General features: G+C 41.2%; 1 protein-coding gene across 5 annotated transcripts in view; it reads right to left on the reverse strand.

Annotated features, from left to right (window-relative positions):
* Nucleotides 1–1,976: 1,976 nt before the first annotated feature.
* casp7 (caspase 7, apoptosis-related cysteine peptidase) overlaps nt 1,977–25,073 on the reverse strand; it is a 36,874-nt gene continuing 13,777 nt past the window's right edge. For 2 of the 5 annotated variants that reach the window (XM_035734839.2, XM_035734836.2), the window contains exons 2-7: nt 22,616–22,725; nt 11,065–11,216; nt 10,069–10,197; nt 6,395–6,570; nt 5,677–5,815; nt 1,977–5,395 (exon numbers count right to left, since the gene is read on the reverse strand). In XM_035734839.2, the coding sequence (XP_035590732.1) occupies nt 5,169–5,395; nt 5,677–5,815; nt 6,395–6,570; nt 10,069–10,197; nt 11,065–11,216; nt 22,616–22,725 (933 nt within the window). In that variant the 3' untranslated portion in view covers nt 1,977–5,168. Of the gene's footprint in view, nt 5,396–5,676; nt 5,816–6,394; nt 6,571–10,068; nt 10,198–11,064; nt 11,217–12,285; nt 12,446–22,615; nt 22,726–23,923; nt 23,943–24,322; nt 24,491–25,073 lie in introns of those variants that run through there. The other 3 variants (XM_035734835.2, XM_035734838.1, XM_035734840.2) reach the window with 3 other exon arrangements.

The raw sequence follows: 25,073 nt of genomic DNA on the forward strand, positions 1-25,073 counted from the left end.
AAGTCAGAGACCTGGCAGTGTGTTGCCAGGACAACAACCTCTCCCTCAACGTTAGTAAGACAAAGGAGCTGATCGTTGAGTACAAGGCTGTAGCGGAGAGGGTCGAGTGCGGCAATTTTCTTGGTGTCCACATCATTAAGGATCTATCATGGTCTAAACACACCAACACAGTCGTGTAGAGGGCACGGCAATGCCTCTTCCCCTCAGGAGGCTGAAAAGATTTGGCATGGGCCCTCAGATCCTCAAATGTTCTACAGATACAGCATCGAGACCAACTTGACTGGCTGCATCACTGCTTGGTGTGGCAACTGCTTGGCATCTGACCGCAAGGCATTAGAGGGCAGTGCATACGGACCAGCCGATCTCCCTGCCATCCGGGCAGTGTCAGAGACTCCACCCACAAAAACAAGATTCTCTGGTATTATGAAACCAAGATTGATCTCTTTGGCCTGAATGCCAAGCGTCACATCCTAAAGAAACCTAGCACCATCCCTACGGTGAAGCATGGTGGTGGCAGCATCATAATGTCAGGATGTCTTTCAGTGGCAGGGACTGGGAGACTAGCCAGGATCGAGGGAAAGATGGATGGAGAAAATTACAGAGATCCTTGATGAAAACCTGCTCCAGAGCACTCAGGACCTTAGACTGGGATGAAGGTTCACCCTCCAACAGGACAATGACCCTAAGCACACAGCCAGGACAACACAGAAGTGGCTTTGAGACAAGTCTCTGAATGTCCTTGAGTGGTCCAGCCAGAGACCGGACTTCAACCCAATCGAACATCTCTGGAGAGACCTGAAAATATTGGTGCATCGACGCTCCCCATCCAACCTGACAGAGTTTGAGGATCCATAGAGAATAATGGGATGAACTCCCCACATACAGGTATGCCAAGCTTGTAGCGTCATACCCAAGAAGTCTCGAGGCTGCAAACGCTGCCAAAGGTGCTTCAACAAAGTACTGAGTAAAGGGTCTGAATACTTATGGAAATGTCATATTTCAGTTTTTCATACATTTGCACATTTCTTAACTTGTTTCTGCTTAGTCATTATGGGCTATTGTGTGTAGTTTGAGGGGGGAAATGTATTTAATGCATTTTACAATAAGGCTGTAACGTAACAAAATGTGGAAAAATTTTAGGGGTCTGAATACTTTCCGAAAGCATTGTATATGTGGGGCTCCCGTGGAGCACAGTGATCTAAGTCATACAGTGCAAGAGGCAGCAGGTAGCTTAGTGGTAAGAGTGTTGGGCCAGTAACCGGAAGGTTGCCGGATCGAATCCCAGAGCTGTCAAGGTAAAAATATGTCGTTCTGCCCCTGAACAAGGCAGTTAACACACTGTGCCCCGCTAGGCTGTCATTGCAAATACAATGTTGTTCTTAACTGACTTGCCTCGTTAAATAAAGGCTATAATTAAAGTAAGATCTTAGAAAATAAAAGTATTTTCACGTTACTTGGTTCCTGCCGGATGGGGAAGGTTTTTATTTTTAGAACTCACAAAACAAATGTTAGTATTGGATTCTTTCTCTCAAACACTACTGTCAACTATAAGGATTGTGGGAGGTCTCAAGATTTTACTGATAAGTGGGACCAGATAACATGTCAAGAGGGATGGGCCTAATTTTGTATCCAAAAAGGTACTCCTGATCGCCAGTGATATGACAATTCTAGTTGTGTGTGTAAAGAAAAAAATCTATTCCTGTGGTTTGTTAGGGTTACTTTTCTAGTAGCAAAACAATACACTCACCTAGCTGTAGCAGATCAGGCTGACTAGCCTAAATACATTTCCCAGAGCTTGAAACACCCACCTAATGGTGAAACGATTGTTTTTACGCCCTTCGGACTTGGTGGTGTGCAGGCCCTTAGGCATCTCTGAAAGTTTTCAATAGAACTGAATTGATAGATTGTAAATCCAGGATTAGCATGATTATACGACGTTATATGACACAAAATGACAAAAATAACCACACTACTCATTTCACAATAGAATCTTCATGTTTAATACAATAAAAGTGTGTTAACATAGGCATTCATTTGATGTGAAGTAATTTAAACATTGTATTGCCCCAGATTCAAAGGGGGCTGCAGAGTATGGCAATATTTAGTAAATTCACAATAAAAACATTTTTTGGGTGGGGGGGGATTCGTCTCCCTATACTATATATTCGTTTTTCCAAATCTTTTATAATATATGAGGACAATAGCATTTAACACCAGAAAGCATTTAAAAAATATTACTTCTAAAAATATGATTTTTCCCTTAAATTCCATTCCAAAACAAGTGGAGCTAACACTCCTTTCAATACAGAATGGGCACTACATCACTGATAAGAGATTCATGTGTCGAGAGGATTCATGAGTGCCATCTGTGTGATTGACAGGTATGTGTAAAATGTCTACTCGGTCGCCAGCATACTGTTCACTACTGTGGTTCATAGAAATATTGTGTAATCAGGTAAAAAAAAAAGAAAAGACTGATTTCTGACTTTGGGACAAACATGCAGTGGATATGCCATGACGACCTTAAATATGTATGTGTGCTTTTGAAGGCCACCAAAGTGCTGTCAATTGAAGGTATTAATGATCAAATGTATGTGACTATGGGACACTCAAACCATTTATCAATTGTCATGAGAATAACATTTAACAAACGTTTTGTGTTTCAGTTGTATAAACTTTCATACATTTCACGTATGTAAAATGTTAATGAATTAGATTTTTTAATTGAAGGACAATGCAAGGTGTCTTTAACCGTGGTAATAACTGACAATTTACCACACTGATATACAGTGAAACAATGTGGTCATTTGTGCTTTGAGACCAGATTCAGTTCACTTATCACATGGAATTCCTCCATTTTGACAAACAAATTCAGGCATACATCATTTTACAAGCAACGAAATGAGTGAATTTGTCGGCCAACATAAAGGGGTCTTTCAAAAGACAAGTTAAATTATCCTTGGCCATTGATAAGAAGACATTGATAACAAGCCATATATTGATAATGTATACTGGGTATACCAAACATTAGGAACACCTTACTAATACTGAGTTGCCCTCAGAACAGTTTATTGGGGCATGGACTCTACAAGGTGTGGAAAGCGTTCCACAGGGATACTGGCCCATGTTGACTCCAATGCTTCCCACAGTTGTGTCAAGTTGGCTGGATGTCCTTTGCGTGGTGGACCATTCTTGTAAAAAAAAAACAGAAGCGTTGCAGTTCTTCACACAAACCGGTGCAAAGGCACCTAATACCATATCCCGTTTAAAGGTGCTTAAATCTTTAGTCTTGCCCATTCACCCTCTCAATGGAACACATGCACAATCTATGTCTCAAGGCTTACAAATTCTTCTTTAGCCAGTCTCCTCCCCTTCATATATACTGATTGAAGTGGATTTAACTAATCAGTAAGGGATCATAGCTTTCACCTGGTCAGTCTATGTCGTGGGAAGAGCAGGTGTTCTTAACGTTTTGTATACTCACTGTAAATACATTGACTCCAGTGGATAAAGTTTACTGACAAGCTTCATCATCTTCAACCTAATGAATTAATGTGTGTACATATAAACTGGCAAAATCTCAAATCCTCCTTGCTTGTGGTATGATGGAACATTTCCTGTGCCCTTGACCAAAAAACACAACGCTTTTTTTTTTTATGCAACAGATTAGCACTCTTTCCTGACAATTGTGCCAGTGAAACTCAAAATCCACAAAAAATAAATCTCACACAAAGAAACCTGAGGATGACAGTAAAATGTAATCTTTAACAGTCACTGCTGGGAGTGCATTATTGGTATGAATAGTTAAATTATTCGTACTTGACTTTGTTACCTCTGTTACATGGGATCATATGACAAGTGATTGCTCTTTGAGTGAGACCTAATCCCTTTTTAGGATTAATGATATTATAAAAACATTAAGACAAATAGCCAAAAATTGAAATTGTACATTTTCCAGCCGCTACCCTCCTGATTCAGTTGAAATTCAGCATATCGCCGCAATCTTTCATAAGGTAAGGTGCTTTTAAACTGACCCGTGTAGCCTACATTCTTAGACAACTATTATGCTGCTCCGATAAGCAAGTCCCCTCTAATAGTCTGATGTCCTTACACATTTAATGAGACTTGGCTCTCCCAACCAACTAGGATCCTTACAGGGAATGTTAGATCTGGTTTCCGTGTGGTTGTATAACGTCAGCAAATAATCCCCAAACAACGTTCAGGTACGGTGTTTCATAAACACAGTGGCAGTGTCCAATTACCCATACTTGCATTCTAAATAGAAGGCATGTTGAGTATTGCGAAAAATGTTTAGTTTTATATTATGTGAACTTTAGTACGCTTTAAAATGCCAAGATGTCATACTTATTTCAGCTTTTCATCTAGCAGAATTTGCTGCACACACCTTAGTAAGAGAACAGTCTTTCGAGACCCACGTGTCTGACAACAGCTGATAATGGCAGGACTTCAACGCAATTGCTCATTAGATGAGGCATTCTTAGTAGGATGAACCTAGTATGCTGATATGTGTAGCTTACTGCATTTATTTTTACTGAACAGTGCATTCTAAATAGTATGTAGTACTATCAGTACCACAGTATGCAGCTTGAGTAGTAGGCAAGCCAGTTTTCGGACATGGCCAATGTCTCTAGAAATCTACTTCATGTCAAGAAATGCCCCCTTCCCTCCAAAACTAAAAATAAATGCCCTGAGGCATAAATAATGTTAGCTGGGATCTTGGCCAATAAATCAAATGCTTGTACGCATGTCCAAATTTGGACAAGCTGGAAAATAAACAAGAACATTTTCAGATATTACAGATTTCAGATATAACTGATCTCTAACCTTTTAACAACCCTACAAAACTGGCAGCAAATTTTCCGGGTCAGTAAAATAACATGGATATTTCACACAGCCTGTTGACAAAAACCAGATCAAATGTGACATCATTATTCCTAGGAATAACCTGAAGAGGCAAGTATCACCACCAACACATGAACGCAGCGTGCCACTGTAGAAATTTATTTGGAGAGCTTGTTTTGTGCCCAGCTACGCTACACGTGCAAAACGGCATTCTCTCCCAAACCGCGCAGCATCCTGCTGGACCTGGATCAACCCTGAATTTTGAGACCGCTCGGTTAGTCTCGTCAGTCTGTGGTCAATGGCGGTCAGTTAAAATACAGCTCCTTGGTCAGCATGGAGACCACGCAGGGGATCTGCTTCTTCTCGCTGAAACGTGGGTCCTCGGACCAGGACTCGAAGCTGGTGGCTACCATGTAGTTGACACGTGTGAGGATCTGCATGATCTCCAGCTGCTTACCAAACTCATTGAGGACGTTGCAGAGTGCCTGGACAAACCAGGAGCCGCGCCCAGGGTTCCTCCACGAATAGTACCCTGGAAGAGTAGTTGCGTCACTCTCTCCAATTGGCACCGATGCGCGCACACAGGCTCACACACTTTACAAGTGCACAGACAGATTCTCTCACACAGTAACAAACACTATGAAAACAACTGGATAGTGGATGTGCGTTACCAGCTACCATGGTTGATTGGAACAACCAGGGTGTGAGGTAGAGATGGTGGCTGTGGGATTTCTGTCAGACTATCGGTGCAAGGAACATTTAGGAGCGGGCGAACTAGTTTAGCTGGAAATGTACAAGAATGCTGTGGGTTACCTGGCACGGTGGAGTAGGCAAAAAGGAAATCTGCCTCGACAGGAATCTTGTGCCTGGGATTTGCATCCGTTTCCAGGGTATCATTGGGGGGCCCGGAATCAGTCTGTATGCCATCATCGAACTCAGAACCTCGACAAGCCTGGTGAATCAAATGAAAGTTGAAATCAGGAATATCTTTTCTAGGACCTAGTAAAAAGGGCAATATGTCTTATTAAGTTCTACAAATATGGCTGTATAGTTAGTAATCTGTCCATCAAGAAAAACAACAGTCACCTTGCATATAAATGGGATAACCATAATATATATACATTTCTAAAAATAAGAGGTCCTGTAATTCAGCCTTGTGGAACACCATAAATTATTATATAAATTATATTATATAAATTAAGTCCTTTTATTTCAAAACACTGCACAGCTCACTTACAGACATTGGGTAAACTAGTTTGCCCTATGACCTAATAATCTTCACCTCAAATAAATTCTAAAATCTCAAAACAAATGAAAAAGAAAATCAGCATCTTCTATTCTAGGGTTAGACAACCTTTCACATTCTGGTTCGAACCAGGTGCCAACTGACAATATTTAACCATGATTAATCATCTACCTCTTCTAAGTTTAAGAAGCTAAGCTCAACAATAAATGCTTTAATCAAGCCTAGCTCGAACAAAAGCCTGGGCTTTGTGAAGCTGCCCAGCCCAGTGTTGGCTTTGGCCCTCACCTGGATGAAGAAGAGTTTGGGCTTGCCCACTAGACTCTTGCACATGTCACCCCTGAAGAGTGAGGTCATGCTCTTGATGGGCATGGCTCCGTCAGTGCCATAGATCATACCCTCCTCACCGTGACTCAGCAGGATGCAAGCAAAGCAGGAGCTGTCGCTGTGGTCCTCCTCTGAGGCTAGGACACACACACACACACACACACACTTGTAGGGTTAAATAAACATTTTAAATGCATTGCCATTCCCAGTTTCCTATTTATCGTCACCTCAATCAAGAATCGACTGTTCTTTCAACCAATCGACTGGCCCACATTTTGAAATGTGTCTTTCCATATCGTTCCATCCTTTGTGTTTAAAAAAAAAAGCTAATGCTTTAAGCAAACTGTTTGATTACATAATTAAGACACAAATGACTAGAGGGAGTCCGACCGCGAATTGATTTGATTGTGTCAGGCTTAGATTTGCAGCGCTGTGTTAAAAAGCACTGTGGTTAAAAAAAAATATTGTCTAAAAATAGTGACTGACTTAGAACCCATTGTCTCTCTCTCCTCCCTGCTGTAGCGATCACCACAGAACATCAGTGTGTATCCCATGTTGCTGAAGCTGCAACATAGTTACAGCCTTTCGGACTGAAAAGTTGTTACCGAAATCCCTAATTTAAACAAATACATTCCCTATTCCCTCAACCCTTGCTCTCTTTACGTGACAGGTGTACACATCGCATGCACGTGACCAATAGGGCCTGACCTATAGCCTATCATAATCACATCAATAAATTGGTTATAAACTCTGAACACGTAACACGTGACAGCAAAACGGATGCAGACATGATAAATAAACTCAAAACGGGGGAATGTTTACTGGTTGCTCAGGCGTTAAAAGGGGTGTAAATGTGGCTCGTTGTGGAAAATACTGGAGATCAAGAAAAATAAAGTAAGGAGCCAGCGCTGAGTGCTTGTCATACAGGTGCTGTTAGGTTACAATATCATTTATCAATTAAACACAAAATAAATAAGTGTACCAGAGTCTGTTGTAACGTTTTTTTTTTGTAAAACCTTTAGCACAGCAAAGACTGTTTGTAGTCGCATTCAGTCGTGTATGCAAATTCTGAAATGGAACGGTTTAGGCCTATTTATTGTTTACGCTAATTATTCAATAGGTCGCTTTGTTATTTTATTTTAAAACTAAAATGCTTGATTGCATTTCAAATCATGAATGACTCGTAAATGATTGATTGATATAGGCCTAAGTTAATTCCAGTATTAAGACAGGATTAAACAGGATGCGCTCTTAGGCCTCCTGATGGTCATTATAATAAATCACTATAATATATTATAATAAGTAATGTCATCATCATAAAATAAGGAGATGATCAAGGAGGGTTATTATTATTATTATAATAATAATAATAAATACCCATTTGGAACAGTGTAAACACTAAATCAATTCTAAGCAACACCAGAGGGGAAAAAACTAGACTTTATTACAGCATAACAAATATTAAAAACAGCTGAATTTGTGAAATTGTTTATCTGAAATGTGGTTACATTAGACTTGTTGCTCAAGGACTCAGTAGGCTATTAAACAAATACTAAAACAGGCAACATAAGCAAGATCTGTCTTATTTCTGTAGATGCACAGTTAAAGTCAGAAGTTTACATAAACTGAGTTTAAATGTATTTGGCTAAGGTGTATCACAAATCCTGACATTTAATCCTAGTAAAAATTCCCTGTTTTAGGATTTTACTTCTTTCATCACATTCCCAGTGGGTCAGAAGTTAACATACACTCAATTAGCATTTGGTAGCATTGCCTTTAAATTGTTTAACTTGGGTCAAATGTTTTGGGTAGCCTTCCACAAGCTTCCCACAATAAGTTGGATGAATTTTGGCCCATTCCTCCTGACAGAGCTGGTGTAACCGAGTCAGGTTTGTAGGCCTCCTTGCTCACACAAGCTTTTCAGTTCTGCCCACAAATGTGCAATACGATTGAGGTCAGTGTTTTGTGATGGCCACTCCAATACCTTGACTTTGTTGTCCTTAAGCCATTTTTCCACAACTTTGGAAGTGCTTCACAGTTGGGATGGTGTTCTTTGGCTTGCAAGCCTCCCTCTTTTTCCTCCAAACATAATGATGGTCATTATGGCCAAACAGTCAAATTTTTGTTTTCATCAGACCAGAGGACAAAAACTACAATCTTTGTCCCCATGTGCAGTGGCGAACCGTAGTCTGGCTTTTTTTATGGCGGTTTTGGAGCAGTGGCTTCTTCCTTGCTGAGCGGACTTTCAGGTCATGTCGATATAGGACTCGTTTTTACTGTGGATAGAGATACTTTTGTACTTGTTTCCTCCAGCATCTTCACAAGGTCCTTTGCTTTTGTTCTGGGATCGATTTGCACTTTTCGCACCATAGTACGTTCATCTCTAGGAGACAGAATGCGTCTCCTTCCTGAGCGGTATGACGGCTGCGTGGTCCCATGGTGTTTATACTTGCGTACTATTGTTTGTACAAATGGTAGTGGTACCTTCAGGCATTTGGACAATGCTCTCAAGGATGAACCAGACGTATGGAGGTCTACAATTTTTTTTCTGAGGTCTTGGCTTTTGATTTTCCCATGTCGTCAAGCAAAGAGGCACCGAGTTTGAAGGTAGGCCTTGAAATACATCCACAGGTCCACCTCCAATTGACTCAAATGATGTCAATTAGCCTATCAGAAACTTCTAAAGCCATGACATAATTTTCTGGAATTGTCCAAGCTGTTTAATTAAAGGCACAGTCAACTTAGTGTATGTAAACTTCTGACCCACTGGAATTGTGATACAGTGAAATTATAAGTGAAATAATCTGTCTGTAAACAATTGATGGAAAAATTACTTGTCATGCACAAAGTAGATGTCCTAACCGACTTGCCAAAACTATAGTTTGTTAACAAGAGATGTGGAGTGGTTGAAAAACGAGTTTTAATGACTCCAACCCAAGTGTATGCAAACTTCCGACTGCAACTGTCTATGGATGATGTATAAAGCCAGGCACATTTAACCGTTAGGCTGTTGATTATAGACCTAATTATGTTGGGGTTTCCTCTCTCCTCACTTTCCAAAGACAATTAAGGCACGGGCTGTTTTCTCATCTCCTAACTCCACTGCTGCCTCCCCTGGTTAACTTGGCTATTATGCACATAGCAACATGGTCCAGGAAAAGGCGCCATTTCAACAGCGCACTGATGCGTTTCAGAACCGACCACTGTCCAACGCGGGAGAAAGCGCATTTGTTATAAAATAATGTCACATTAGTGTTGCACCACTGTTCTTACATAACATAACCATATATCATTTCAGGAGCACATGTTTTAGTCTGATGGACTGTGCCATCCCCATGGACTCCACAAATGGATCAGTCCTCTCTGATTCGCGCCTGTCTGAGTGGTGTCTTGTATACCAGTATTATAAATCATTTTCCCCCCTACTGCTTGTCTAAAGAAATCTCGACCAACAGCCAATCGACTGAATTGGGTCAGCGCTAAACAGCACTAAAAGAGAATGTGATGGTGTTGGTGCCCTGTTTGAAAATGTATGCACTGGAACTGTAGGGGGGTGACAGTGAGACAGGGTACTCTCACTGAAGTCGCCCCTAGAATAGATACGGATGTCAGGCCTACAGACAATATGTACTCACCCTCTCGGAGAAGACGCTCCATCTTCTCACACGTCTGGTCGTTGTAGATGCAGACGTCGAAGCCCAGGCTCTTAAAGCACTTAAACAGTTCGCCTGCGTCTCGATCCGTGCCATTGCGTACATTCATCCCTGACAGACAATATGAACAGCATTCACCGTACTCTACATGTACAGAGTATAGCTTACACAGTGTTATACAATAGGCCACTAAAATCAAGCTATATCAAAAAGGCAGGGCTCCAGACTAACATTTTCCCCTATTGGCACTGGTGGCACGAGCCCATAATTTGGTCGCACCCAAAAATAAACAAAATTGCAGCGTCACGCAATATAAACAATAAGAGTAATCACCTTATAAAGTAATTAAAAAGTCTTTCAAGATGTGTCATAGAATACTGAGATGTTAGATGTAACAACTTATTTATTGAATACTATGTCCAATCAGCAATGTATGACTCAAGAAATATTGATATTCAACCTAATCCAGTGATTGTCATGAATTGAGTTGACAATCCTGTATTTAAAAATGTATATATTTTACTGTCCAAAATAGGGGTTCAGAAAGCTGAAATCCTCCTCTCTTTATCAGGTAGTTAACTTCCAAAGTAGCGTTTTTTCCCGCAAATGTTACACAATCAGAATGCATTTTTCAGGGTGCACGAGGGGGGAAGAGAGAGAATGTGCGAGGCTCCCGCATTACAGCAGCCGGCCCCAGTGAAACAGGCACAGTGGCATTTCATTACAGGAATCATGACGTTAATGCACCTTAATGTTTGACCAAAAAATGGAATGTTCTGATTGAGGTAACCAGGTAGAATGTGGGGCTTGCACTGGTGTGACCAATTCAGCAAAGCAAAATGCGACTAAATGGTCGTAGTCTGGAGCCCTGAGTGGAAATTAACAATCTTATAAAGAGTAACTGCGTTACATAAATATATTAGTATAAAAGTGTTAGACAACCATGTATCCAAGTCAACATAAAAGGTGATGCCATACCAGTCTTTTCGTCAAAGTTCTTGTTGTTGATTATGATGCACTTGCCCACTCGCTGGTGGCTCATCTTATACTGGAATGTTGGTGAAACGATTCTGTAATGGCTTTCAGAAGAGTAGTCCTGCTCCCGCGTCTTGCCATCCTTATTCTTCTTACTGAGCCATAGGGACAGAGAGAAAAAAAAAAAAAAAAAAAAAAAAAAGAGGTTAATTCAATCAAATTTTATTGGTCACACTCGGGGCTCCCTAATTAACACTTGGTGCTTGCCTAGTTAAATAGAAGGTAAAAAAAAATGTAAATACACCTTCAGCAGATGTTATTGCGGGTGTAGCAAAATGCTTGTGTTCCTAGCTTCAACTGTATATAACAATACGCACAAATTTAAAAGTCAAATGATGGAATTGCTCAATGTCGGAGTGGCATTGACGGAAATACAGTAGAATAGAATACGGTATATACACATGAGTAAAGCAGTATGTAAAACATTATTTAAACATGATTGAAGTTGCCAGTGATTCCAAGTCTATGTATATAGGGCAGCAGCCTCAAGGTGCAGGGCTCACGTAACCAGTGGAAGCCTGCTAGTGATGACAAAGACGACACATATAGGTATCCATTGGTGCCAGGATAAATGTTTCAGGTAAAGTTACATCAAATGTATTATATAGTGACTGACTTATGGTTTGTATTACTGGCACCAACAGACCAACTTGTTTGGACAGGCCTACGTCTATAACCTCTGGTAAACAACTCAACAAAATTCCTTTGCAAAGAGAATTTGGCATCACTTTCAAAGGGTGAATCTTAAAAAAGGTTTTAAGCACTAGATAGAACAGTACACCTTCAAACAGTACCCACATACACACAGGGCATTCTTAAAGAAAATACATGCCACTTTATCATCATTAGACATGACACACTACTGAAAAAATATATACATTATTGACCCTCACTGTATTCAACATAAAACCAAGGATTTAAAAATATCAGACCTTGATATAAGAGCGAGACATCCGTAAAAACGGTATTCTTACTCCAGGCTATTTCTGGGGAAGTAGGTAATCCAGAGAATGCCCTGCTTCCTTGAGAAAAGGCTAACTTGACACAACTCCTTTGATTACTTCAACATTAGACAAGCGAACATTTTTCAAAACATTCTGCTGACAAAAAGTCATCCAAACACACAGAATTAATGAGAATCAAAAACATCCTTGAACCACTTACTCAGAGACCATTGAGCACGTACATTTTCAAATGAGGCATTAATGTCATGGCCAAATCTGTTGAAGTAATCCACTGGCAGGTGAATTATAAAGTTACAACATGTTCAGCTAGCTCGGGTATTAAGAAGTCATAAGTGAATCAAAGTATGTCCCCGACAGAGTAAATCTTCCCGAGTGACAATTCTCACAGACCTGTCATATTTCCATTCTTTAAAGGACCCATCCAGATAGGTAGGCCACAGTAGCCCATTGGGCTCACAATATCAGCATGTGTTCTAGAAGAGCCTAGTCATCAGGTTACCCAAGAACTGCAACAATGGAACCCCATACTCAGACGCATGCGCACATGCACGCTCACATGCACGCAGACACAGAAATGGCCAAACAGGCCATACTATACCCCACATGTGATCCAGAACTTTTCCATAGCCCCCCACCCCCTACCTCATGGTGCCAGAAAGCCTAGCAGTGGTCCGAGAGTGGGCAAAGAGCCCTGCCTCTGTGGCACTGTGGGGGTGGGAGGGGTCCCTTACCTGGGTTCCTCATTAAGCGCCACGCCACTCTGCATCTGAAATACGTTGCTCCTCTTGTCTCGCTCCTTTTTTAGTTATTTTGCCTTCTCTAAACCTCGAGGTGTTGATTTTTTGGGGTGTACGGAGCGGTTGGTGTGCACTAGGATCCGGACATGCTCTCTATACTCTATAGACACTGGACTTGGCCTGCGTGCACTGGGGAGGCGCACTGTAGCTCCCTGAGTCAGCAGCCACCACACCAAACCAGAGTTTTCTAAAGGCCTATTCAAATGACCCTGCACACTCTGCGGGGGTCAGGCAGGGCAGCACGTAGCCTTTATGGCTGCTGACAAGCACAGAATCAGCCTCTCTCTCTCTCACACACACACACACACACACACACACACACACACGATTATTAACAAGCTATACTGTATGGTTATTAGTAGTTCCTGTATATGTGGCCAAACTGTATAACAGACTATAGGTTACCGTATGGTTATAAACAGCAGACTAGCTACATCCATAAGTGGGGTAGTCTAGGGAACAGCACTAGGTCTGGGTAACATGGTAGATTTTTTGGGACATTTTCAAAAGGGGAGAGGGGTGCTCTATAGACCGAAAATCCTCGCAACAAATCAAGAATTTCAGTATTCAGGGCTTAAATGTGAGCGGGAATTGTGCTCTTGAAAAATAACATGACAGAGACGGACACAATGCGGACGCAGATAGCTACCCAGCAAGCCGGGAACATTCCCAGGACATTAGCTAACATTCCCATTCATTTCTAGTTAGATCAAACCCTAACATCCCAATAATGTTTTTGATAACACCTTTTTTCTTTTTCACTAAGAAAACATTTGACATTAAATAGGCAATCCTTGGAACATTCATATATAACCACAGAACATTCCCCTAAGTGTATTATTAGGTAACCATGGAATGTTATAACACAATGTTCCAGTGATGTTGTTAAAACATAATTTCCGCAACAAAAAGTGGGAGATATAGAAGTGGTTCTGAGAAATCATTGGAGTGTTTTGCTGATGGAGATGATATTCAAAACACCCTTACCAACCAGCAGGGAATATTCCCACAATACTCTCAAAGTTATAGTGTGATGTTAGGACATGACGTAAAAAAAACGTTCCCTAAACATACTTCAGCGATCATGCCTAGATTCAATGAAATTGGTTATGAGAAAACATTACTGGAATGTTCTGCTTATGGAGATGTCATGCAAGACACCTATAACAACAAGCACAGAACATACCTATAATACTCTCAAAGTTAGAGCGATGTTCTGACTGTTCCAAAAATGTTCCCTCAATATACTTCAGATATTGCCAGAATACAATGAGTGGTTATAAGAAAACAATATTGGAACCTCCCATTATGTCTATGGATGCTGCCCAACATATTGTAGCAAATCTGCCATTCTTAAGACCGAAAAAAAACGCTCCATCAAGGGACACCCCAATAAGTTATTCTTTAATGTTATGCCGTTACCAATAATGTTCTAAGAACATACAGTATTGATAATGGAAGTGGTTCTGAAAACATTACTGCAATGTCCTGTTAATATTGATGTATAGTGTAACATTATAGGAAGTTACTTAATTTACAAGCATAGCCTACATATGGCAATTTAATCTAAACTCATCAAAAAAGAAACATCCTCTCACTGTCAACTGCGTTTATTTTCAGCAAACTTAACATGCGTAAATATTTGTATGAACATAACCAGATTCAACAACTGAGACAAACTGAACAAGTTCCACAGACATGTGACTAACAGAAATTGAATATTGTGTCCCTGAACAAAGGGGGGGGGGTCAAAATCAAGTAACAGTCAGTCTCTGATGTGGCCACCAGCTGCATTAAGTATTGCAGTGTACCTCCTCCTCATGGACTGCACCAGATTTGCCAGTTCTTGCTGTGAGATGTTACCCCTCTTCCGCCAAGGCACCTGCAAGTTCCCGGACAATTTCTGGGGGGGTGGCCCTAGCCCTCGCCCTCCGATCCAACAGGTTCCAGACGTGCGCAATGGGATTGAGATCCGGCCTCTTCACTGGCCATGGCAGAACACTGACATTCCTGCCTTGCAGGAAATCACACACGGAGCGAGCAGTATGGCTGGTGGCATTGTCATGCTGGAGGGTCATGTCAGGATGAGCCTGCAGGAAGGGTACCACATGAGGGAGGAGGATGTCTTCCCTGTAACGCTCAGCATTGAGATTGCCTGCAATGACAACAAGCTCAGTCCGATGATGCTGTGACACACCACCCCAGACCATTACGGACCCTCCACCTCCAAACCGATCCCGCTCCAGAGTACAGGACTCGGTGTAACGCTCATTCCTTCGACGATAACCGCGAATCCGACCATCACCCCTGGTGAGAAAAAAAACGCGATTATTCAGTGAAAAGCACTTTTTGCCAGTCCTGCCTGGTCCAGCGATTTTGTGCCCATAGGCGACGTTGTTGCCGGTGATGTCTGGTGAGGACCTGCCTTACAACAGGCCTACAAGCCCTCAGTCCAGCCTTTCAGCCTATTGCGGACAGTCTGAGCACTGATGGTGTGATTGTGCGTTCCTGGTGTAACTCTGGGAGTTGTTGTTGCCATCCTGTACCTGTCCCGCAGGTATGATGTTCGGATGTACCGATCCTGTGCAGGTGTTGTTACACGTGGTTTGCCACTGCAGGGACAATCAGCTATCCTTCCTGTCTCCCTGTAGCGCCGTCTTAGGTGTCTCACAGTACAGACATCGCAATTTATTGGCCACATATGCAGTCCTCATGCCTCCTTTGCAGCATGCCTAAGGCATGTTCACGCAGATGAGCAGGGACCATGGGCGTCTTTCTTGGTGTTTTCAGAGTCAGTAGAAAGGCCTCTTTAGTGTCCTAGCCTTTTATAACTTTGACCTTAATTGCCTACTGTCTGTAAGCCGTTAGTGTTTTAACGACTGTACCACGGGTGCATGTTCATTAATTGTTTATGGTTCATTGAACAAGCATGGAAGACATTTTTTTTAACCTTTATAATGTAGATCTGTGAAGTTATTTGGATTTTTACGAAATTTGAAAGACATGGTCCTTTTTTTGCTCAGTTCACTTACATCATAATATTTTATTAGGCTATTGCCCAAACTTAGTTACATCTTTCTTGAGGAAGGTCATCAATGAGATTTTACTTGATCGATTACGTGATCTGCTACTTCCCAGCCCTGTACTTAGCACACTGCACCACCAGGATGGAGTTGGATCTCAAATCAAATCAAATTTATTTATATAGCCCTTCGTACATCAGCTGATATCTCAAAGTGCTGTACAGAAACCCAGCCTAAAACCCCAAACAGCAAACAATGCAGGTGTAAAAGCACGGATCTATACAAAAAGGATAAGAATTTCAAGTCTCACTGCTATGTCTTAGTAGATATTTTCATATATCTATTGACATGTCACCAAAATCTGGCAAGCAATAAATTCATGTTAATATACAGTACCAATCAAAACTTTGGACATCATTAACTATTTTCTACATTGTAGAATAACCAAAAAAGTTACCAAAAAGTGTTAAACAAATCAAAATATATGTTATATTCTTCAAAGTAGCCATCCTTTGCCTTGATGACAGCTTTGTACACTCTTGGCATTCTCTCAACCAGTATCACCTGGAATGCTTTTCCAACAGTCTTGAAGGAGTTCCCACATATGCTGAGCACTTGTTGGCTGCTTTTCCTTCACTCTGCAGTCCAACTCATCAATTGGGTTTGGATTTGGTGATTGGAAGGCCATGTCATCTGATGCAGCACTCCATCACTCTCCTTCTTGGTCAAATAGCCATTAAGCAGCCTGGAGGTGTGTTGGGTCGTGATAGTGATGATCGTCCCACTAAGCCCGAACCATATGAGATGGCGTATTGCTGCAGAATGCTTTGGAAGCCATGCTGGTTCAGTGTGGCTTGAAGTTTAAATAAATCACAGAGAGTGTCACCAGCAAAGCACCCCCCACACCACCTCCTCCTCCATGCTTCACGGTGGGTACCACTGTGGGAATCTCCACATGCTGGTTGAGAGAATGCCAAGCGTGTACAAAGCTGTCATCAAGGCAACGGGTGGCTACTTTGAACAACCTCAATTATACAATATATTTGGATTTGTTTAACACTTTTTTGGTTACTACATGATTCCATGTGTGTTATTTCATAGTTTTGATATCTTCACTATTATTCCACAATGTAGAAAATAGTAAAAATAAAGAATAACCCTTGAATGAGTAGGTGTCCAAACTTTTGACTGGTACTGTACATTTGCACGGAAGTCGAAACATCTAAACTTGACATGAAATGAAGAGGACTGGTGAATGTAAAAAGCATGAGGATGTTAACTGTGGCACAGTGGATTAGTTCATGGTTAAAACTACAAAGGTCACAGATGCAAGTGGGGAACAAACCTACAGTTGAAGTCGGAAGTTTACATACACCTTAGCCAAAAACATTTCAACTCAGTTTTTCACAATTCCTGACATTTAATCCTGGTAAAAAAAAAAATCCCTGTTTTAGGTCAGTTAGGATCACCACTTTATTTTAAGAATGTGCAATATCAGAAAGATAGTAGAGGGAATTATTTATTTCAGCTTTTATTTCTTTAATCACTTTCCCAGTGGGTCAGAAGTTTACATACACTTAATTAGAATTTGGTAGCTTTGCCTTTAAAATGCTTAACTTGGGTCAAACGTTTTGGGTAGCCTTCCACAAGCTTCCCACAATTTTGGTGAATTTTGGCCTGTTCCTCCTGACCGAGCTGGTGCAACTAAGACAGGTTTGTAGGCCTCCTTGCTTGCACATGCTTTTTCAGTTCTGCTCTCACATTTTCTATGGGATTGAGGTCAGGGCTTTGGTTATGGCCACTCCAATACCTTGACTGTTGTCTTTAAGCCATTTTGCCACAACTATGGAAGTATGCTTGGGGTCATTGTCCATTTGGAAGACCCATTTGCGACCAAGCTTTATCTTCCTGTCTAATCTCTTGAGATGTTGCTTCAATATATCCACATTATTTTCCTGCCTCATGATGCCATATATTTTGTGAAGTGCACCAGCCCCTCTTGCAGCAAAGCACCCCCACAACATGATGCTGCCACCCCAAGCTTCACGGTTGGGATGGTGTTCTTCGGCTTGCAAGCATCCCCCTTTTTCCTCCAAACATAACAATGGTCATTATGTCCAAACAGTCATATTTTTGATTCATCAGACAAGAGGCCATTCCACCAAAAAGTACGATCTTTGTCCCCATGTGCAGTTGCAAACAGTTTTTTATGGCGGTTTTGGAGCAGTGGCTTCTTCCTTGCTGAGCGGCCTTTCAGGTTATGTCGATGTAGGACTCGTTTTACTGTGGATAGAGATACTTTTGTACCTGTTTCCTCCAGCATCTTCACAAGGTCCTTTGCTGTTGTTCTGGGATTGGTTTGCACTTTTCGCACCAAAGTACATTCATCTCTAGGAGACAGAGCACTTCTCCTTCCTGAGCGGTATGACGTCTGTGTGGTCCCATGGCGTTTATACTTGCATACTATCGTTTGTACAGATGAATGCGGTACCTGTGCCCAGACCGCTGCAGAGTACGCACTCACCTCCCGGACTATGACAGCCTCCAGCAGATGAAATGAGCAGGCACTCCGCACCCTATTTAGAAGAGGACAGCACGAAGAGATCCAGACGGAGCTGGTGTGTCGAGACAACCTCATTGGAAGCACTCATCACGATGGCCATCCATCTGGATAATGTTCTTCGGGAGCGTCGGCACCTCCATCGCATCTCGCTCTCCTCCTTTGGCCTTCCTGAGACAAAGCCTGAACCCAAGGAGGTAGGGTCCACACACCTCACCGTGGCAGAGCGATGCTGTCGGAGATGGCTGGGGTTCTGTCCCTATTGCGGTCAGGAGGGGCACCAGCTTCAACAGTGTCCAGTGCGTCCCAACCAGGGGTCCACGAGGGCTGAGGGACGGCACCGTGATCATCCATTTCCCATGGTAGGCGTGAGTATTCCATCATCACTTTCCACCAAACCCTTTCTGGTTTAAATTTCACTGGCTGGCTGTCCCTCATGTGTTGTTTCTGTAGCTCTAGTGGACTCCGGTGCCGCAGGAAATTTCATTAACAAGTTCAAACACTAGATAGTTGACCACTGGGATCCCACAATCTCCTAATCAAGGATGGAGATCACTGCCTGGGGACCCTGATGTCGGAAGACCTGCTTTCCCTTACCCGGTGGTTCCACGTCAGTTGAGAGTCCTGTGGTTGCCCTCCAGGCCGACATCGCAGATGTTTACCAGGATCTCTGAGAGGTTTTCTCCAAGACCCGCGCCACATGTTTCCCTCTTCATCACCCCTGGGACTGTGCCATCAACCTGCTAGCAGAAACTACTGCTCCGCGCAGCCGCGTCTACCCAGTCGGTGGCTGAAACCAAGGCTATGGAAGAGTACATCCAGGAGGATCTCCAACAGGGTTTCATCTGCCCCACCACCTCTTCCTCGTGGTCAAAGAGGGAGGTCTACGTCCGTGCATAAACTACAGATGTCTCAATTTCATCACCACCAAGTACCGCTACCCTCTCCCGGCCGCCATCGAACAGCTCCGTGGAGCCCGGTTTTTCACTGGACTGGACCTGGCGGAGTGCCTACAATCTGAACGGCATTTAGCACAATGTCTGGCCACTACGAGTACTTGGTCATTCCTTATGGATTAGCCAATGCTCCACTCCCCTTCTTGGTCAAATAGCCCTTACACAGCCTGGATGCGTGTTGGGTTATTGTCCTTTTGAAGAACAAATTATAGTACCACTAAGCACAAAGAAGACGGTATGGCGTATCGCTGCAGAATGCTGTGGTAGACATGCTGGTTAAGTGTGTCTTGAATTCTAAATAAATCAGACACTCTCACCAGCAAAGCAAAATTTCAAATGCCAAAATAACTCGCAAAACAGGCAAGACCCCCCTAATTTCTTTTGTATATATCTATATATATTTATATTTTAGGCCTAAATTTGGTTTGCAACTATAGTTTAAGTGTTTTCCATTGAATTTTTAGATTTTATACATTAATATTTTGATACATGCTTAATTGAACATTTGCAAAGGTTCTACATAAAATGAGAAATAATCAAATACGAGTATGTACATTTTATTTGTTGAGTATAATTCAAAATGTAAGAAATAGGCCTTTACATGTGGTCATTTTATTTAAACTATTTATTAATTGAATTTACAGAAAATGTGATGTATCAATATGTACCTTTATATGAAATGAACTATATCGGGATATGAGATTTTGGCCATATCGCCCATCCCTACTGTGAAGCATTTATTTGGGCTGCAATCTGATGTGCAGTTAACTCTAATGAACTTATCCTCTGCAGCAGAGGTAAGTCTGGGTCTTCCTTTCCTGTGGCGGTCCTCATGAGACCCAGTTTCATCATAGCGCTTCATGATTTTTGCGACTGCACTTGAAGAAACTTTCAAAAAGTTCTTGAAATGTTTCGTATTGACTGACCTTCATGTCTGAAAGTAATGATGGACTGTCGTATAAAATGTGGCCTAACGGAATCTTAAAAATTCCGTCAACATAGCATATTATTTATGCAAATAAAACACCATCAAAATGTTAAGGCTTTAAAAAGGTGCAATCTGGGATTGGTACATCCATTTTTTTTATTTTAAATTATGCCAAAGTTTAGGGTTATTTTCTCTTCACCCTCCATGGTTTCTTTTCCCATTTTCTAAATCTCCAAATAACAATCTGTGCACAAACCTAGGCCCAGATTTCAATACCCCAGGTAGATTATACGAGTGTTGTGTTAGTGTAGCTGTGAGATGATTTAAGGTTTATCATAAAAGTTACTGACCTAATGCATTTCAGTTATGTGAAACTGAAAAATATTTTAAAATGTAAAATCTCCATTGAGCATGAAGTGGACTTAATCTGGATCTCGGAAATGGCCTCAAGGGTTTAACCTTTATACTGCTGGAGGAACTGACACTTCTCAATCTCATTTTTTAAAAATTGTTTATGAGCATGCTATACTTAAAGTTATTGAACCTTCAATTTTGGACTCTACATCTCAATGTTGAGTCCTTCCTAATATTGCGTTGCACCCCCTTTTACTCTCAGAGTAGCCTCAATTAGTCAGCGCATGGACTCTACAAAGTGTTAAAAGCATTCCACAGTGATGCTGGCCCACGTTGACTCCAATGCTTCTCACAGTTGTGTCAAGTTGGCTGCATGTCCTTTGGGTGGTGGACCATTTTTGATAGACACAGGAAACTTGTGTGAAAAACCCTGCAGCGTTCCAGTTCTCGACACAAACCAGTGCGTCTGGCACCTTTAAAAAAATATATATTTAACTCGGCAAGTCAGTTCAAAACAAATGTTTATTTTAATATGACAGCCTACCGGGGAACAGTGGGTTAACGGCCTTGTTCAGGGGCAGAACGACAGATTTGTACCTTGTCAACTCTGGGATTCGATCCAGCAACCTTTCCGTTACTGTCCCAACGCTCTAACCACTAGGCACCTACTACCATACCCCGTTCAAAGGCACAAATCTTTTGTCTTGCCCATTCACCCTTTTAAATCCTTCTTCAACCTGTGTCCTCCCCTTCATCTACACTGATTTAAGTGGATTTGATAAGTGAACGATACTTTCTGAAGGCACTGTATAATCAATACACAACTTCCAAGCAGTAGGGTATTTGATGCAAACATAAAAAGTATAACTTTTCCATTGTATAAATGTACATAATCACATTCATACAATGGAAGGCAATTAGGCCCTGGCCAGCAAACAAAATCTCTTGCTTCATTTTGCAAATGATTGTCATTTAGTCTACTGATTTGAAAAGACAAAATGTTTTTACTCTCTTATTGCACACTCTGCATGGCTCGAGAACAATGACCTGAAAACATGTGACGTTGTACACAATTTGAGGACACTTTTTGGCTCTAGCGCTACTTTCAAAACTACTGGCTTAAAAGTATTTTGTTAAACTCTGCAGCCTCCCTTTCAGAAAGTCATGCACTTACATGATTTTGTATGCATGTGTGGGTTCTAATTGTATGTCTCAAAGTACTTCAACTTGGCCTAGAAGTACTGTAGTTGATTCGGCCACATTATTTGAAAATACTAAAATACACAGAAAATAAGTATTTACAATACAAATACTTAAATATGCAAGTATTTGAACACAGGTCTGTTTAATTGCACGTAACCTGCACTGAAAGCAGTAGATAAGGTTTGTAGCACCCCCTTGTGGTGAAAACTGGTTGAGGGGGAAATCACATATCACACATGGTTCTTCCCCCTTCACTAATTTATTGAAACACTAATTATATATATTTTTTTCATTTGCACCAACAGTCTTTCAATAGTCTGAACATTAACACTCTTAAATGTTATGATTCTACTTTTTTTAATAGGCTGTTCTTGATTCTGGCTGTTGGTCGACCATTAAATATAGATTTTAAAATTATTACTCAGTTAAATATCAGTCCGAAAAGTCTGTTAATTGAATTTCATTAATTTTTATAGTTCATTTTACAGGCCTAGACAGGCATAATATCTTAATATTATAAATGCCTTGTGAGTTAAGTACCACTGTCCTACCTTAAAACCCCAAATTTAAGATTGTATAGCTTAAATCCGTTGTTTATGTGTAGCTTCAAAATATGATTCTAGTGAGTCCTTGCATGTAGTGTATAGCTCCGCCAGGGTAAGACTGTTGAAACATGCACCTCTCATGTCTTTTGGACAAGGTACTCACAATCCAAAGAGGAGGAATCTTCCCTTTCGGTCAGGTTTGGCATCTGTTACATCTTCAAGCTCCTGGACTTCTCCCTCCAGCTGAGTAACATCAGGTTCTTCTGCCGCCATCTATGTCACACACACAAAAATCAGCCAATTTATATAAACAGACATAACATAAATTATATTTCTTACATAGCTCCAGCTGGGCCTATTCATTAAAGCTACATTCCAGGATTTGAAAAAAAAAATGAAAATTACAGGCCTCTCATCTTTTTAAGTGGGAGAACTTGCACAATTGGTGGCTGACTAAATACTTTTTTGCCCCACTGTACCTAAAACATTCTCCATTAAGGCTGCATAGGCTTGGATTTCCTCAACGTATTTAAATGCTTCATTCATTAATGACTTCATTATTTAATGAGCAGGCATGCTACTAGTGGCTAAACGTTAATCCCGAATGTTATGTATCGGCTTTATCCAATCATGTTGAAACTATCAGCCCAGGGGTTCTGTTTCAATTAACTACAATGACCATAATTTTTCCGGCTCGAACATAGATGGATACACTTATGCCTACTATTCTAATTACACACAGAACGCATAGATCACATGAGAGGAATGTACACATTTAACATTTACATTTAAGTCATTTAGCAGACGCTCTTATCCAGAGCGACTTACACAACACAATGATGAGAGAAAGGGACAGACAGTTCGTAAAGTATGCCTTATCTACTTGAAGAACTAGTATATTTCATCAGACAGCTCTGCAGCAAGCTTAGGCAGGCTAGCCTAGTTAAAGAGGATGACTAAAGAGTACAGTATGGGGAGCATAGGTGTCTGGCTGTTGGGCTGCTACTGCCTGAGCCGAGACGCCATGATGACTTAAGGAATTAAAATGAATAAAGTCCAAATAAAAACTAAGTTAATATACACCTGAAATATTGTACTATTTTATAGTAATTTCCTATTTTTATATTGACGTCTACCCAATGTGGACCTGACAGAGACAATGGAATACTTTCAATGTTTAGTAAGTTAAATATTTTGGGCTTTGGAATTTCCATTAAAAAAAAAACACTTTATAATGCAATTCATGTTTAAGAAAGAAAAAGTGAAACCAAAATCCGTGATTATTTTTCAATAGTCGAACCGACCTCAAAGCACGTTAACGTTAATCACTCAGCACTAGATTTGACCTAACCTTAGGTGAAAAAAGAAAGACTGCTACAATCTGATTTGGCTGAACGCGATACACAATATCCGGGATTAGCATTTAGCCACTCTAGCATGGTGGTGAGAAATGGTTTCACAAAGAACGTACGCATATTTTCCACGTTTTGTCCACAGTCTCGCTATTCAATAAAGTTGAGGAAATCGAAGCCTATGCAGCTCCAATGGGTTGTTTTATGTACGAAACGAGGGATGTCAATGTATTGCCGGCTGCATACAATGCATTGGTACGGTAAACTGACACGACTCAATATCGCCATCAGCCGGCCTTTGGTCTGGAAGAATGATTGAAGTCCAAAGTTTTCAAATCCCACACCATACCAAAAACCACAATTTGTCTAGCTAGAAATATCTGCTCTATATTTTGTCCAGCCAGAGGTAATTCATTTTCAGGAACGAGCCCCCGACGGAAGTCAAGTTTGGAAGCTGGCTTGCTAGCATTGCAGTAAAGTTAGTGCCACAAGATGATCAACAAGACAGTACGACTTACTTTTGTTTTAAGCCGTTTGTCATCTAGGGAAATACCTTGTGTCTGTCAAAACTGGGAATAATATAATAGCTAGTTCGCTATATAGCATAACTAGAATAATTCGTGTTCGTCAAGGTGATGCACCTTCAGCTCACAGGAAGAAAGTGAAAGTAGCGGCATAGAGTTTCTGAACATACTGATGCTGCGTTCAAAACAACTGGGGAAAATACGAGGTCAAATAATTATGTCCGTGATCTTCAGGTCGGAATTCTAGAAAGAGACCCGAGTTTTTTACCCCATTATTTTTTTTTAAAGAGGCCAAGTTGCAATTTCGAGTTGGACGACCGTTCAAATCTATTTCTCTAAATCGGAGCGTTCTGTAGTCAGAGATTTCCGAGTTACGAGTTCTCACAGTTGTGGTGAACGCGGCATGTACTGTTTCTGAAGCCATGGGCGAAACAACGCGAGAACCGGGAACGCTGGCGAAACAGACCAAGCCGAGGCTTGACAAGTGAAACATTCTTCCTCAGTTGTTAATTTTCTGGTAATATAAAGGCATAACCTAAATTCGAGCCAATGTTATTACTACAACCTGTGTTTCGTGTTGATAACCGCGTAAATTGCTCTCAGACAAATGTCATTTATACATTCGGCTCTAATTACCCCCCCAAAACGAAATACTAATTAGCTGCTAATGTGGCTATCATACAGAACTACAAATCTTGTCGCAAGCTGTGACTTAATATGCCAATACGAGCGTTGCAAAATAAAT

This window comes from Oncorhynchus keta, chromosome 24, assembly GCF_023373465.1.
Source record: "Oncorhynchus keta strain PuntledgeMale-10-30-2019 chromosome 24, Oket_V2, whole genome shotgun sequence".
Taxonomy (NCBI): Eukaryota; Metazoa; Chordata; class Actinopteri; order Salmoniformes; family Salmonidae; genus Oncorhynchus; species Oncorhynchus keta.